This window comes from Solenopsis invicta, chromosome 16 (assembly GCF_016802725.1).
Source record: "Solenopsis invicta isolate M01_SB chromosome 16, UNIL_Sinv_3.0, whole genome shotgun sequence".
Taxonomy (NCBI): Eukaryota; Metazoa; Arthropoda; class Insecta; order Hymenoptera; family Formicidae; genus Solenopsis; species Solenopsis invicta.
Genome location: NC_052679.1, coordinates 15495086 through 15512775, shown reverse-complemented (window position 1 = coordinate 15512775; position 17690 = coordinate 15495086). Strand labels below are relative to the sequence as shown.

Here is a 17690-nt window from a genome sequence, read left to right as displayed (position 1 = left end):
CTTTTTCTCCCTTTTGTCATCATCAATGCTTTATAGCGCTTCGAAAAACGATTAACGAGTAAGTATCAATAGGTATGACCGCACAAATAAACAAATTAATAGTTTGGCAAATTTGTTGATGACGCGGATAAATGGAATAAAATAAAACAAAAGTAAAGCAAAATAAAAATGACGCTACGTTTTTACGCAGGCATACAATTTCACACATTATAACCGTTAAAATGTACAAATAATATATGAAATAAAAAGATAGAAACATGCTGCATCATTACTTCCGCGATGAAACATTTTTTCGTCGCATCGTTATATTTACTTGCGCACATAAATATTAGGAACATGCGTCAGGACGCATTGATGTTACGGTAAACTCAATCGCTTGCATATTCGAATTTAAGCGGAGCTCGGCAAAAGATTATTTTGCTCAGTTAAATCTTTGACCCGAGTGACGATTTTTCATCAAAAATCTGTCAAGATACATTGTGCATACTTGTCGAAAGCGACGTCAAACTCGACGGTTATCGTATCACCGTATGGATGAATTTGCGCAAATATGGGAACACGAAAGTCGAGAGAAGGTAAAGCTGATGTATTATAAAGTCGACAACGCAAAAACGTATCGATTCGAAATCGAAAATCGCTTATATTTTTCGCGTTATTCTTCCTTTGCTCATTTTACGAAGAAGGAAATAACATTTGAAATACGAGGATTAATATCGCACATATTATATTATAAGGAGCAGAAAATCAGGATGAAATTAGTGGGAGCATTCAATTTTTTAACGAGTTAAACGAATGAAAAATAAAGTTTTAAGTACCAAACGGTTCAAGTATAACACGATGCGTTGAAATACAGCGAAACTTTACGGCTTTCCGCGAATTCAATAACGTCAAACTCGCGTGCGCGTTTACGCCTTTCGCACAATCATAAAGTTAATTACCGGAGAATGATAACCGCGTACACATCGCAAAAGGCATGCATGACCGCGTAAATCCCCATCGTGCCAACATGGTGGTGCCATTTGTGAACCGGCATATAGCACGTTTCAATGAATTTACTGCGATAAACGGAGAGCGAATGTAACAAGAAGTAACTATAACAGACGACGTGCCTAGGCGATATCGCCGGTTGCATCCCTTTTGCCTTTCGCCTCTGCGTTCACCGGCTGGACGGGGGAGAGTCGCGAACACGCAGCAATCGTAATGCGCCTGGTAATTTATTTTCTGCCACCGGCAATTTATTTTCACGCGCGCATTTTTCAGGGTGCACGCGAGGTCAAACAAACTAAACTAAAATTCGCACGTCCAAGACGCTCGTTTTCGCTCGAAAGATAGCCTGCCTCCGCGTATCTTAATCTATCAGTGTCAATGATGCGCTAAAATATCCATTGCAACGAATAACCCTGTTTTTTTTCTCTAGCTAGGATTTTTTTAACTGCAAAGGAGAGACCGATGTGTCTAGGGACATTAATTATTTTTTTTTAACAATAAATTATATTATTCCAGTTACCATTTGTTTTCAACCTAAATAATTACGTGTTCTGTGCAGCCGTTTAGTTTTTATCGGCAAAGGTTTGTTTCTAAACCTACTCTGTAAGTATTTTATATTAATATTTTTACTTCTAATTTTTTACGAGAGAAATATAGTATACTGTAAGATTCGATTCGAATGTACCATAATAAATTTAGCTGTTATTTTAGTATATTTTAAATGTTTCAATGTATTTCTTGATTTATAACTACCTATTTATGAATAACATTTAAAATAAAAATACTTAAAAAAATTCTAAAAATCAAAATTGAAGCCTCCCTAGGTACAACAGTGTTCGTACGTACGTTCACACAATGTTCTAAAACATTTTTTTACATCTCACATAAGCTGCGATAATTCGCACGAACAGAATCACGGAAACAGCCTGCATAATCCAAAATGTAAATACTATTACTGTCGTAATGTTGGAAAATCTCCACCATAGTTTCCACTCATTTTGAGCAATATTATGTATCTCTTTAATATTTCCCGGAAATCCGAGCTGCTCTTTTTTCTGGTCTTGATTGTACTTTGGATTTCCCCGAGTTATAAAACGAACGTACGCGCGCAGAAACGCGAATAATTAATTTATGGCGAAATAAGCCATCCGAATAAACTGAAAATAAATTATTCGCGGAAAAACTTGTTGCTAAATCCGCGATATCGCAAATCACATTTCATGCCCGGTTAAAAGAATATATCGGCGAAAATAATGCCTTATAAAATAATGCATATTATGCATATCGCGAACAAATGCATAACGAGGTACAATGGAACTAAAATCCAGGACCAACAACGAAGTGCATGCATTAACGCTCAAAGTCCTCCTGCCGTCAAATGCAAACGCATTAGTGCGCAATTAATTCACCGGTGTCCATTGTATCGCGTTCTCCCGCGTATTAAGTCCATCGCTTGTAAATTCCAACGACCACAACGTTAAAATAAATCATTGCGCCGGTAGTATTGCGTCAGATCGAAATCTTCATAAGAGCGCGAGCTATTGATGGCATTATTGTTACATATTATTATTGATGTCAACAATCTCTCGCGACTATCGTTCGGCGAAGCTTGAGAATACGCGCTCGCATAACGCGGCGATTTTATTCGCCACGAAATGAAATCTAATCGTGGTTTCGTGCAGGATCTAACGATTCCTGATTAGTTTTGCTTTTCTGTGATAACAGATCACTTTGGTCCGTTATTTTGGGCGGAGACGGTGCCAAATACGTTTTTCTCGCCCGAGGAATGGAAAGCGATATAAGCAAAGCAAACAGCACGCGATGAAGAGAACCCTCAAATAAACCGATATACAATATCATTCGGGAAGTGAGAAAATGAGCTGAGACTTGTGTTCCTTTCTTTTATCATTGGTGATAATTTTAAGAAATTAAATTCACTTTTAGATGGAAATATATCAGCCGAATAAATTTCTACTAATTTCGTTAAAAAGAAATTGATTAGACAAGTTTTATCTCAGTTTTCCGCAAAAGGCGTTCTCGCGCTACGAAGTAAGGTAATAACGCTCGAAGACAATTTCCTGTGCTTCTCCCCACGCCCATGACTATACTGATTGCCAGCAACTATACACTGTTTACCCTACTTTGCCAAACTTCCTGCAGACGCGCGACGTGACCATAATCGACGGAGACGATGTCGTTACACGAACCCGGTAAGGTATAACGAAGATCGAGCCGAGAATGTCGCCGATTAGATCCAAATATAGCTCGCTTTCCCACTGTGAAACCACGCCTCGGGTACGGTAATCGATTGGATTGTTGACATTCGAACGTTTAGTCGAACACGAGCGATATTCGCGATGTTAAAATGATAGATTTTCCATTCGCAATTAGGCAGTAAGTTTCACAAAGAGCAAATGAGGTTCGTGCATTCATTTAGGTTTTTTCGGTTGACAGCGGTAGAGTGAGTAATGGTAGGTCAGTTTAATTAAAAAGTTATGGCGACCTATAAGCTCGGAAGCTTCTTAGCTTAGCGGCGGCCAGCCGCTCGGAACTTCCTAGAGGAATATTAAAGCGTAGGAAAAAGTAAACTTATGCCGGATCTGCATACATGCAAATTATCGTGCAGAAAATACGATTATGCTAAGCGTGCCGCGTCGGCATATTTTTAATACCAATGAGACTATCGGTATTACACACGACTTATATAACGTTAAGTTCGCGCAAGGAAAATTATTAATAAGTAACGAAATAGTCTTGTTGAAGGATTTATGAAAACGTATGGAACTATTTTGTCATATGTACCTGTTCGCTGCAAGTGAACCGCTGAAATTTGTAATTAGAGGATAATCGTGATAATTAGACAATTTTGGTCCCGTAACCCTGCCACGGGTTGATATGGATCGATTACATATTGTGCATTGCTTACATATTGTAAAGCGTAATTATTTAATTAGGTCGCAAATTACAATTGGAATTTGTAATTATTATACTTAAATGGAATTTTCTAACCGATTACATCTGAAATCGCAAATTTTCATTGCAAATAGCTATAGTAATTAAATCGCAAACATCGCAGACTAGTGAAGCTGATCCTATTTGCACCGAGACGTAGCTTTCTGTATCGAATGAGAATAAACGTTTTCGATGAAATCTCGTTGCGCGCGAAGAACAAATTCTCTACTGCTGACAGAATCACGAGAGAGGAAAGGGGAGAAAGAGGGAGATGGAGAAACGCAAGTTTTTGGACTGCCGTCCGACAATCCCTTGATTCTGTCTCTCTTACGTGTACCACATGCCAACCGTAAATCAATTCTCGAAATTGTTTTCGCGCGCCCACACGCCGCCGCTCAGCTCGACTAAATTCGATTCGTCCAAGTGCACGTACCGGCGAAGACTACGACGACCACTTACTTGTGTGGACGGTTCATAACGAACGACCGATTTCGTTCTACGGCCAGCTCGTGCTACGAAAACCGAGAAGATATCGGAGCAGTGCGCAGCGGCCCAAATACACTAACGAGCAACAATAAATCTGTAATTCTCGATGTTAAAACAAATTGTCGTATATAAATACTATGTATCACAAAAGGAGAAAGAGAAGTGGTATAAAGTGGTATAAAGTGATGTAAAAATATATTATTGCCAAAAAAAAAAACCCCGATTCGCACATCTGTAAGACGTCACGTACATTTTGTTACTTTAAATGAATTTTTCTAATTGTTTGCTATTATAATTGAAATAAATTGTAACGCAGTTGTAATATTGGCTAAATTAATTAGTCGACAAATCGACTATGCGAGCGTAAACTATTTTTGCCATTTGCAGAGTTCGCGAGTTTTATTGTCCTGGGAATAATTAATTAACAACTTCATCTCTCGCGACGCGTAGACATTACTCCGGCTTTATACAAGTAATGCATACATGTTTAGCAAATGGGGTCCGACAAGTTCAGCGCGCCACTAATACCTGGCCAGTTCCATTTAGTAATTGCTACCTAACACGCTCGTCCAACTTATTACTGTCTAGGCGCTGTCTACACTGTGGCGTTCCGCTGCACCACATCGGCCAACTGCATGTATATTCATCGAGTATTGATTGCGAGTGTATAGACGGGGACAGTAATGGAAATTCCGTCGATTTGTGTTAAAGCATTCGATACGTTCAGCCCGTCAAAACACGCACGCCGAAACAAGAATAATTATATGCGAATAACATTAACATAACCAACGATATTGATGTAATAATCGTGGGGCACCCTGCGTGAAATTATCGTACATAGCGGTATACCTTTAATTGCACCTCAGTTAATTGCAGAAGTTTCGAAAATTTCATAAATTTTCAATTCCTGAATTTCACGATCCTTTAACTAGATTCTCACAGTTTCCTTTATTCTAATTAACTAATTTATATTCTCCGCTTTTCTCTGGAAAACAGCCTTCGCAGTTCCTCAAATTCCTTCTCAATCTTGTCTTTTAATTCTCTGATAACAGATATTGGAGTACGACCGGAAACGGTCAGCAAGTCGTGACGGACGTTCCGCGAGACAACAAGGCGGCGATCATCAACAGCATCGTCACGTCGTACGCTTTGCAGAGACCGAGGTACACCGCGACCGCGATACCGCGAACATCGAAGGTCGCTGTCGACGGTAAAACGAGGTACAGCGAGACAGGAAAGTCCGACTGGCCGTACTACCAGACGTATAGGCAAACAGCGGAAACGCAAAAGGCGCAAATCTACGAGGATATTCAGAGAAAGATTACCAACGTGTCGAATGTGCCGAGTACAGGCTACTCATTCGCGAACAACGTGACCAACCCGGCGGATCAGCGCCAGCACAGATTCAGAATGAAGCATCACGGATTGACGTCCAAAGGCAAACGAGTTAGAACACGTAAGTACGAAATTCTCAAATATCGTTTCTCGTTATTCACAATTGAATTAATAATATATTACTCATCGTATTCTCATGTAAAAGTTATTAAATAAGAGCAATAATTCACGTTATATAGAACTTGGGCATAGCATTACCGGACTCGGGCGTAACATTATCTCGTTTTCCATTTAATTAATTTAGAATAATAATATTACCTTGCAAAGTCAGCTTCTGGCTATTCGCATAGCGAAATACGGTGAGACGATATAATATAAGCAACTTTTTATAATACTGCAACGCTATCGATAGCCACTCTATTGTTACCCTTCGCTAATCCGGCGCGATAATTATAGGCATAATTCAAAATGTTTTTCGAAAATCTTCACATGGAGGTTCTTCGTTTTTGCTATCTAATCGAGCCTCTAATTAACTCTTTAAACGACACGGTGCAACGAAAGGTCCGGTGCAGTTTTTTATTGGCGGTAGCTAATGCAGAAGCCGAGCGCTCTCAATAGCCATATTTCCCGCGTAAATGATCAAAGCCTGCTTCCGCGCCCTCCTCTCTCGCGCCCTTTCCCGTCTCTCCTATTCGCGTTGTGTCCTCCACCCTGTATCTTCTGTCTCCCGTTTGTCCACTGTTCCGGTTTCCGCAGAACAGATTTTTCTTCGTGTACGAGAATCTCTGGCATGCACGTAATACGTTGTTCGAACTGATAATAACTATCGAATTGCAAATCATTTATTAAATTAGAAATTAATAACGATAACTCCTGCGATTCATCTAACTCCAGGATTATTGCATTTCACTCAACTATTGACTCTTCAAAAAAAAACAAAAACCGGAATTGAGTCCAAAATTTAATGGAATTCTATATCTCGGTTTTTCAAATTTTAAACCAAATTATTGAGCCGGAACAAAAGTTCGTAGCAGCACATACGTGGTTGAATAAATCCATGTACAAATATCTAAACGTTTGTCTTTAAATTTCATTTAAATATACCGCAACGAACTTTTGCTCCTACGCAATAGATTGCCTCTAATTAATATCAGATTAAAATCTCTGTATTTTGCAAAAGATATTTTGATATCTTTTTTTTTTTAAATTTCGTAAGAGAAGTAGGAAATTGCCTCGATTTTCATTGCGGTCACCCATTCCGAAGATCGCGGTTATCTACCCCTCGGATTTCCCTGCACGTCGCAAGATTAGACATGAGCTCGCTCATCCGCTCGAGCGGAATAATTGCATTCGTGATTCCAGGTGCACCGAGAGATTGCAAGGTCGGCGAATGGGGCCCGTGGAGCGCGTGCAGTCGCAGCTGCGGAGTGGGCGAGACCCAGAGGACGCGGAAGATCACGATAAAACCGCGCCGGGGTGGAGCACCCTGTCCGCCGTTGAAGGAGACCAAGTGGTGCGGTAGCGTCAATCCGTGCTCGGAGAGTAAGCCGATCATCGACTATCATTGGTAGTCATCGTCTGCATCGGTCCCCTTCCACGAACACGTGTTGTACCAAAGTGACTCGCTCACGGACGAAAGGTCGTGTAAACCAAAGACGGGCGAAACGAGCGAGGAGTGACTTATGCGAGAAACGCACGCTGGGACGCGAGTATGATTAAATATGGGGAAATTCGAATGAGAATGGAAAATGATTAAGGGTTGGAGAGGAGTATCTTTTTTATATCCTTTCTCAGTAGTCACACCGCAATGACATGACTAGAGGTTATAGTTATGGAACATGCCATATTTTAGAAAGAGTAGCGATCTGCGTGGTTTGACAATATGCGTCACATGGAAATTCATAAACAATATCTGATATTTTAAGGTATAAAAAAATTTAAGTCACTGCTGCTTCCGCAGCGATCACATTGGCATCGGACGATAATACACCGCGTGCATTTACGCAGACGACTATAATGATCATCGTGCATGACATAATTTCGCGTAATCCCGTTGCTATTAAATCCTGTTTGATGCGAGTGGCCGTGATGAGGAAGAGCGTCGAGTAACATAATCGAACGGTATAATATATTTCATTACAATTAGTATTCGCAGCCGTTGCATATTTTCGCGACAAACAAGCGGAGAAGCATTATCACATACGGTGGCTTTATTTTACTCGCTTGCATTTATTGTCGTTTGATGTCACGTTTCGTCGTGCGATACGTATACATATAGGTATATACATATATCGCTCGGACCACGAATATTGAAAACACAAAGATTGCCAAAGAGAAATTCGAATAGCTGACTCGCGTCGTATCGTGTTTCCGCGTGTATCGCTAAAATGCGTTTGAAGCTCGATTTTCACTCAGAGCGCACGACGTTTCGATCTTTTTTGTTTTTCGAAATAATTGAACAATCGGCATTGTTTGTCGAATTTGTTATGGCAAATTTTACGACGAAAAACCCCCTGAAATAACGTGAAATAGCATGTATCTATTTGGAACATCTGTTTTGCTAATGCAGATTGAATTATGGAGTTTTATCCTCGCGACGATTCAGCTGCAAATCTTACGGTAGACGAAAAAATTATCTAGACGTATTAATACACCTTCGAAAATATCAAAGAAATCGTAAATTCTTTTAATTTATATAGTTTAACGTATATACACCGTCGACATAGAAAATTTAAGTTAATTCCCGACTTTATTCGCGTTAAAAGCGAGTTTAACGACTGTCGGGACGAGGTAATAACATACCTTGTCGTTGCACGCGATCGAAAAAAGAAGTGAACCTTGGCATAATTGGAAAATTGGCCCGACTTTCCGGAAGAAAAATGTTAGATGCAATTAAGCTGACAGTTTAATCGCCGGTACAAATGACGGACCGTGGTACGAGTGCGGTGATCGGCGAGCTGCACATTCAGGTGCGAGAATTTCTCGCTGAAATTTAACCATCGCGTGCAGCAGCGGAGTCTTGCCGAGATTAAGCCGGCGTTTCCGAAACGTACTACGTTACTTAAAAGGAAGTTTTTATCTGCCCGCTCCTTTCCATCGCGGAACGAAAACAATCGCGTACAAAATTTCCAACCGGATTCTCTTGGATGAGAGTATTACATAAATAAGAATAAAACGAAATTAATGCCTAAACAAGATGTTGATTGAAAAATTTATTTTTCTTTAATATCCGTGCTTGTTAGTGTTTTTAGTTATTATATTTTCAAGCTCTCTCAGCTTATTTCTTTCTGCCAATTTTACTGCCACAAATCTTTTTTCAAGAAATTTGACGAAACACCCTACGATTTTTCGAAACGTTGTGCAATAGTCAAAAAATTAAAATATTTCGCCGAGAAAGAAGAGTACGATCGATGCCCGCGTAGAACGTATCGGACAAACGTCAGGGCAATTTTCAGCACGAGATGCGCGTTCGCATTAAATCCCAAACAATGTTTTCGCGTAGGGATATTTTTCGCAAAGCGTCTCCTCGCTCGACGATAGCATCGACGAAGAATATCGTATAAAGAAGGAACCTGCAGCTCGGGCTCCGCAAACCGTTTTTTTTTTCTCCATCGTCATCGAGAGTGCTGCATCTCTCTCATTCTCTCGTCTGTCTCTCTTTCTCTCTCGTGGCGTGGTAGGGAAATTTTTACAAAGATATCACATCAGGTACGTCTTAGGTGAGTGTATTATATCTTAGGCATAAATTTAACAATAATAATTAATAACTAACGTCTAATCGTTAATTATTAGGTCCGTATTAATCGCGTTCGCGACACGGAGTTCGGCGTTGTTGCCGGCGGTGTGTGTGTGTGTGTGCGGAATGCGAAATTTAAGTTATAAGAACGAACGAAAAGCAATCTCGCTCTGGTGGACGGGTTTAAGGGTGCAACGCTGAATTCTGTATGCGACACGTACGTTGACGCACGGCTTGTCCTTCATGTGTAGCATCCATGGCTGCTATTCTCGTCGGACGTTTATCGTTAAACGCAACTGGTCGATCATGAAATTTGATATAATTAATTAAATTAAATAAAATGTTAAAAATAGCCGTAATATGTTTAGCATGAAAAACGACGAACTTAACAAATTCTCAACTTACGTGCGCGAGTTGCACTTGGCGCTAAACGTGCGACGAGGATAAAAGTCTACTTAGATGAAATATTTATTACACCTCTATACAACTTTTTATTTCAATTGAAACGTATTAATTTCCACCGAAAACTGAAATGTGTCTGTTGCTGTGTGTGCCGCTACAATTAAGTATCGTGTAAATTTTTGAAATCAATTTCAAGCGTGACGTAATAGTAATGATTTCCCTGCTGCGTTTTAGCTCCCGCGAAACGCGAAATAAGCACGCTGCGTAAAATACAAAAAGAATGGTACGAGCGGAAAATGTAGCGTACTGTACAAACTCGCATACTGCCGCAAGTAATATCTACGTTTGTTCATCCCGCTGTAAACTGATATGAAAGGCCAATCTTCGCGATGGTAATGGATAAACACGGAGAGAGCTCGATAACGCGTAAAAATTTTCAAACGCAAATTGCCGTGTGATATTGTAACGTAATAGCTTCCACAATTATCTTATACCCGACCTCTCAAAACTCCCACTACTATATTTTAAACGATAAATAAAGATGCGAAAAATCTGCACATTTTTGGACAATACTCACATAGAGTAAGATGATATATCGTTTTTATACAAATACAGTTTCTGCTCGTGCTAAGATCTTTTTTAAATTTTCAAGCTATTAAAGCTTTTCGTGCGAAACGTAATCTCTAAATGGAAAAGATAGTTAGAAAACTCTCGCACGATGGAAATAATAGCTGCCGGACAAAACTGGGTACAAAAACGAGCTGACCGCACCGTTATCGAAATTTTCCTCGAAGCACAACGTCGGACGTCGGCTTCGTCAAAAGACCTTCGTTAAAATTACGATAGTTCCCGGCACGCGTATTACACAGGCGAGATGTATCGCCTATCTTTTAAGCACAAATGCAGGAAGCGCACGACGAGAGTAACCTTAATTACGACGTTACTTATGGCGTTCTCGTATTACGTTAAAACCCGATCGTTCGCGATAATTAGCGGCCGATCTTCGCCAGAGAGAATCCCTCGGAAGCCGTCGTTGGCGGGAACGCACGGTTGAGATAAAATATCACGCCAGACTAATCCCCGAGACCGAAAATCTTGCCAGCGTAATGTAAAATCTGTCATGGAACAATACCGCTACGGCGATAAGAGAGCCGCTTTTCATTTCTCGGTATATAAATATATATACATACACACACACATACACATACACACACAAATATATATGTATAGGAAGGAGGACCGAGCCGTTGCCGTCTCGCAGTTAGATGCATTAAGGATAAACGTTTTGTAAACTAAACGAGAACGCTTTCGTGACACGAGAGCTTCTGTGACATGGAAAGAGGAAAGAAGTGGATATGCTTGAAATAACGATACAAATAAATTCATGGATAAAAATGTTTGAGTTCGATGCGCTTGGGTCGATGCAACTGAATCAGAAAGTTTGCTTCCACCAGAGCCCATAATAATTTAAAATCTTTTCTTCGTTCTACTTCAATAACATTCGATCGCAGTCTCGATCAAAACTTTGCTCTTCTTCTCTATCGCAATCTGAGTACTGCGATATGTGTGTGTTATCAATTGTATATTTATTATAACAGCAATTATCATTGCTCCAATTTTTTTTAAATTTATACACAACACAATTCATAGTCTATCTTTTTATTACAGAAAGAACGTTAATCATGCGTAATTATTGTACATTTTTTTTTTGCAAGTTTCCATAAAATATTTGGTACAATATACAAATGCACTTTCACTCTTTCTTCTTTCCCACGTTACCGGCGTTACGTGACAATGACAAATCAATGACAGATCAATAGAGGAGTAAGTGGAGTGCCACTATGATGATTCTGTACAAGTCACTGTGCATTCTAGCCGTAAGGATAGCCGATAGGATTAGCGACTAAGCAAAAGCATATGTAGCGATGTATAACACATAAGTTTATATTACATAATAAAATGTGTCGAGAAAATAAGCGGGCTCCCTTCTCGATCTTCGAATACATAATATTTTTCACTTGCGACGTATGAATGGTATTCGTATATAATAAAGTAGTAATTATTTCAGGAGACTCGTGTGATCCTATCTCTTTGTTGATGATCCTCCATCTTTTAATATTCACAATCATACGTGACTCCCTTTTCCAAAAATCAACATTTTTGTATAACAACTGTTAAAAAACATCTTATCAACTGTTAAAAAACAGTATTCAAAACACATATTTTAAATAATATTAATAAATAATCCAATTTTTCTTTGTAAAATAATACGTTTGTTATTAAAGTATGCTACGTCTTATATAAAAGTATTTATAAATACTTAAAAATACCTACATTAATATATTTTGTAATATGTTATATTATATAAAGGTATTTACAAATACATTTATGAATATAATTTTATAATCTTTCGAGTTAAAAGATATTAAAAGATGTAGCTTTTATCTCTTAAAATCTTTAATGTTAATGAATATTTACGACAATCTTAAAGACACGATAATGATGATAATAACATCTATTATTATTGTTATACTACTCGGCTAAAGAGGCTCGACGTTAAGGCTCAACGAGATGAAAGCCACTGCTGTAAGTATGCAATTACATTGTCATAAGTATGTAACTACGCCGGAAGTAAGCAATTTCGAGTCAAATTATGGAGTCGAACGAGTTCCATCTCTCGTCTACTATTTTCCACCCTCTCGTCAGTCCCATCTCACTACCGCATCGCCGCCATGGTAGAATTGTCGACAACGGTTCGCAAATTCACGCTTCGAGGAAATCGATCGTTATGGAGATAACGTTCTCCCTCTTCCCAATCCGCACAACAACTATTTAATTGTGTTACTGTGAAATTTCGGTTATACTTTCCTCCGTACGCGTGAAAATTCCATATTTAACGTATTTCATATATACGCGACTTTGAGTGCTTTCGAGTAGAAAATTGCAATGCGGTTAATTTGCGGCACGTCAATGAGAAATTTTCTTAGCCAGCAAACGTCTTTTCAAACGTCTGGGAAATACATTTACCGCGATTAAAATCGAACTTCTCTCTATCAAACGTCGAATAATATTATATCTGCGGTGTCTGCTGATAGAAAATCACGTCAACCGAAGACAAGATATAGACAGCTTTTCTAGCGTACTCGAAATAACAAACGCAGAGAGCCAAAAGCGGCGGTATTGTTAAGCTTTCGTTGAAATCCATTTTTCACAAGTAGCTCTTCCTGCCTGCCGTGGCGACTGAGCGGCATCATTCGAAAGCTCACGCAGTGCAACGGTTCTATTCATCTTTTGCTACTCTCAACGATCCTCTTCGACGGAGTTGTTTCTCCTCGCTCCTTCACGTTCCTCTACTTCTACAAACCCAACGAGTGGCGGTAAGCCCCGAAGAGAGGTACGGTAAGTAGGTGGGCAAAGTAGGTACATAGGTCGCATCCAATTCTGACTGCGTACTCAATTCTTTTCTTTATTTTCTAGAATTTTCAGTTTTCCATCGCGTGTCATCGTGTGCACTTTATTATGCTGCATATTTTGCGAAAAGACCGAGTTACCGAGAAACACTCATATCTTCTCTCTCTCTCTCTCTCTCCTCCCTTCTTCCTTCTCTCTACCTCTCCTTATCCTTGGCTGTTTGCTGTTCTTCTATCCGTGTGAAGTGGACGCTCGGGATAATATTTGTTGAAAGGAAACACCGGAACGAGGACGCGTCGCGCACAGGACTCTCTTAGGGCAATTGCACTCACCGCTGCTTTTTTACTCTGATATACGATTGTAACACACGATATTCTTTGTCGCAAATACGCAGACGGAAAATATTTCGCATGTATTATGAAAACTACAAAATATAATATCTCAAAATTATGTTAGCAAAATTTTTAAAAACACTTTTTAAAAAAATTAAGTAACATTATTTTATTTCTGTCTCTCGAAGTCCATTTATCTAAGAATAAAAATTGCAGAATAAAAATAAGTAACGATATTACGTGTAAGAAAGACGGAACAATGTAACAAAAATGGTTGGAGTAATTAACATGCGATTAATTTGAAGACAAAAATATCCAGCTAGTACAATAATTCGTGGCTCCTTATCGACTAGACAGTCTTCAAGAAACTACAGGCGGCACTAATAATCGTCCCGTTGGGACGATTCCACCCGTTCGTTGTTATCACGCAACATTACCCCAAGATAAAGCGTTCGACGCAGCGATGGCAATGGCGCTGCTGCAAAATTGCACAGAAAAGGTCGTGGAAGTAACAATCCAAAGTCACATAATACAATTTTCTTTTAACGTCGAATCGTACTGGCGTAATTTTATATGTAATACCTTGTTGATAATTTTATCAACATTTTATCTATCGTATCAAATGCTAATATTTATCATCTCTAATTAACATTAGAAAGAACATCTTGCTAGGAACTAGTCAACAATAATTTATTACACGAACGCTAATTATATGAAATTTTTCTACGACACTTTATAAAAGAAAAAAGTGAAAAAAAACTGGTGTAACATACTTTCCAATACTTCATCCCCGTCGCCCTTTCTCTTTAAAAACCTGTCGACTGTACTGATAATCGTTCCCCTGAGACAATCCTAAGTTTAACTCTTGGGTAGTCAAAGCTTTGGTTGTTATCGCACAACATTACCTCGAAATAAAGGACGATGCAGTTTGGCACCGGGCAACGATTTAGGTGGTGTAAGAGGTGAGTACAATACCTCGAAGGCCTGTGATCTCGCAGTCCTTCGCAGATAAGGATTAGGACCAAATCTCCCTTCGGTGCCACGGCGCTCGTGAATCGATAATATGTAACGTCATTACACGAACGAGAGTCAATAGACTTACACACAAATACCACGCATCGCATCACGTATGCCAAAGCTGCATACACTATTGCAGAGCTAAGCGCCTTAGACAACACATAACGATGCTCAAAAGTCGCAACATCATTAATTTAAGTTTATTATTTGTGCTGAAGAAATCTTCGTAAAATCGAAAAGTCGCCGTGTCGTTTCGATAGCTTTTCATGATAATTAAAGATACATTTCATTAAATTAACATCCAATTGTTTGCTCGTTTTACTGGCTTGTATGCTTGCTCGTTTCTTTAATTTTCAAATTACAAATTAGCTAGATAGCTATGTTTATTAAAAATATTGAGATCTTTAATCACACGATATTAATCAAATATAAAAAAAATAAAAATATATAAAAAATTTAATAAAAATGTTTCGCTACTAGCTTTTTTTAATTTTTAACATTAATAAGTGATACATTTATTATACAAAAGTGTTGTTATATGCTGTTAATTTGCGTCCGTTCATATAACTCGACTTTCAAAAGCTGCAAGCTATGCAAACTGATGTAATCGATTTATTGTGCCTCGTTTAAGGCTCTCGTTAAAGCATCTGTGCATTCAATCCATTTATTCGCTCGTTTATTTATCGAAAGTAGTGCAACCTGTATGTGATTTTAATAGACAAGCGAGGATCGATAGTACCCAGAGTTTTAAAAATATAGTCATCTAATATTCGAATGTACATTTGAACTAGTTACATACTCTGGTCAACATAATTCATACTTATATAAAAATAATACTTATTGTTAATGCAGAATGCGCGGTACGTTAAAATTAAAAATTGAAACCACATGCCACCAATAAATCAAGCGTCCCAAAATTTTTTTATAAGCTCATCAAAGATAAAATTGTCTAGACCTGCACGAAATTATTTCGCGTCTCATAGTATAATAAGTGATTGTCACATAATACAGTGAAGTGTCAACAAAGTAAAACCAGAATCCGGCGGGTAATGGGGGACAGGGGTACGAGTCGGGAACGAGCGCACGTAAGATCGACCGCAGTCAGTCATAATAGAGATATTACCGAGAGGGACACGTGCGCCGGTTAGAGGCGAGGCTAGCCGGAGGTTCATAAAATTAATAACCCATAAATTTCTGAGAATATTGCCGGGAAAATTACTCCGACATATATTACCGCGTCTCCGGCGAGCTAACTCTTGGCATCTTCTACCCCCCAAACTGCCTATTGTTCCATAGGTGCGGAGGAACATTCGGCGTTTGGCACGCCATCATTTTCTTCATGAATCTAACATAACGGAAAATTAACGAATTGTTCTGTTTACCTGTCAATCTTCTTAACGCACATGCATACTACTTTATCATGCAAATGGACTTGATAGTTCCTCCAAGAATATATATGTACATTTCGTTTCTACAACAATGCTTGCAAACGTTACTTTGACCAAGAAGGTAGGAAGGAACGCGAAAGTCAATATTTATTCAACAAATAGGGTGACACATACCGCGTTTCACGCACCAAGCATCGGTTAGGATTGCATTGTTCTAAAGGTCTCACTGCGTCCAATCAAACGTTGCACAAGCATTCAGTGCAAATTTCCCTTCTGTTCTGCTCCCACTTCTCCATTCTCCTTCATCAGCTCTCTACCTCTCTCTCTCTCACTTCAATGGTGGAATCCGTAATAGAGGCGCCGGATCTTCCGGCGTCGTAATCATTCTTGGTAATTGCGATAGCGATGAATTATTGTCACAAGAAATGTGAGCCTCGCAGATAAAACGGGTCGACCTGTCGCCTTTGGCGTATATTCAGCACCGAACTCAAAGAAGAAAAGTCTACGGAAACTTTAGCGAATCGAAATTTTGCGAAATTGTAAATTGGTAATACTAAACCGAATTGTTTACAGTTTCAGAGAAAAATGAAAAATACAAAATATTAATTTAAAAAATATTTTTGTTCATTCAGCGAATTATTCAAATAATATTTTTCACTACAGAATTTCATGAATAGACGATACTTGATCCTACAATTTGCTCCTATATTACTCACGTCTAGTGAAGTTTCTGATTCTTTAACATTCTTCGTCAATGCATAAAACACAAGAGATGGTGAATCGTTCGATTGATAATAATGACGACATAAACTTGCGCTTTAACGCACATAATAACGTGCAAATTTTGCATATGCGCCGAAAGCAATCACTTAGACTAGATCACACTACTCCACATGTTCGAACAGCTATAAGTCGTGAGATCTTTTAAGTCCGAAATACTAAAGTGCTCTTTACTATACACTATCATAGATATGTACATTTCCGCGAAAAAAAGTAGAACAGGAAAAAAATAGAAACGAACGAAATAACCATTGCACGATACTTGCTAGCTAAATCAAGATTATTGGATATTTAGATGGATAATTTGAACAGTACAATAGTTTTCCGATATAAAATTTTTTTTTTTTAATAAAATTATTTTATCGTACATGAGAAATTCATGATGACATTGTTCAAATTTTTTACTTAATTTTACAATCAATTTCAGCATATTTTATATTACCGTTAAATTAACAACCCCATTATATATTTATTCTTATAAAAGCGTAAAGCTTATTTCAAGACACGAGTTTAGCGTGACTTCGTAAAGAGATTCGCCTATATATGATACGGCTTAGCAGTGTGCGATTTTAATAAACTGACAAAGAGATTATGATAAGCCACTACGTAAGACTGACTTCTTAGTCGATAAGTCTACTCAAAAGCATCAAAGATCAGATAATTAATTTCAGAAAAGATATGCGAGAGAGAATATAATAAACAATAATTAAGAGAGCCAACGAAACATGGTAAAAAAGAAAAAAATCATGCTCTTCTTTTCAAATTTACCGTCGTGAAGGAAAACATTTTCTTTTGCTATCAGCTGTATAATATTCAACACATTCATACATTATTTCTAGCAACTCGAGCGGATTATATAGAAAA

At 38.5% G+C, this 17690-nt stretch overlaps 1 protein-coding gene across 1 annotated transcript in view; it reads left to right on the top strand.

Annotated features, from left to right (window-relative positions):
* LOC105199317 overlaps positions 1–11969 on the top strand; it is a 176289-nt gene extending 164320 nt beyond the window's left edge. The window contains exons 6-7 of the mRNA XM_011166348.3: positions 5478–5881; positions 7123–11969. Of these exons, the coding sequence (XP_011164650.1) occupies positions 5478–5881; positions 7123–7331 (613 nt within the window). The 3' untranslated portion in view covers positions 7332–11969. The remainder of the gene's footprint in view (positions 1–5477; positions 5882–7122) is intronic.
* The last annotated feature ends 5721 nt before the right edge of the window (positions 11970–17690 follow it).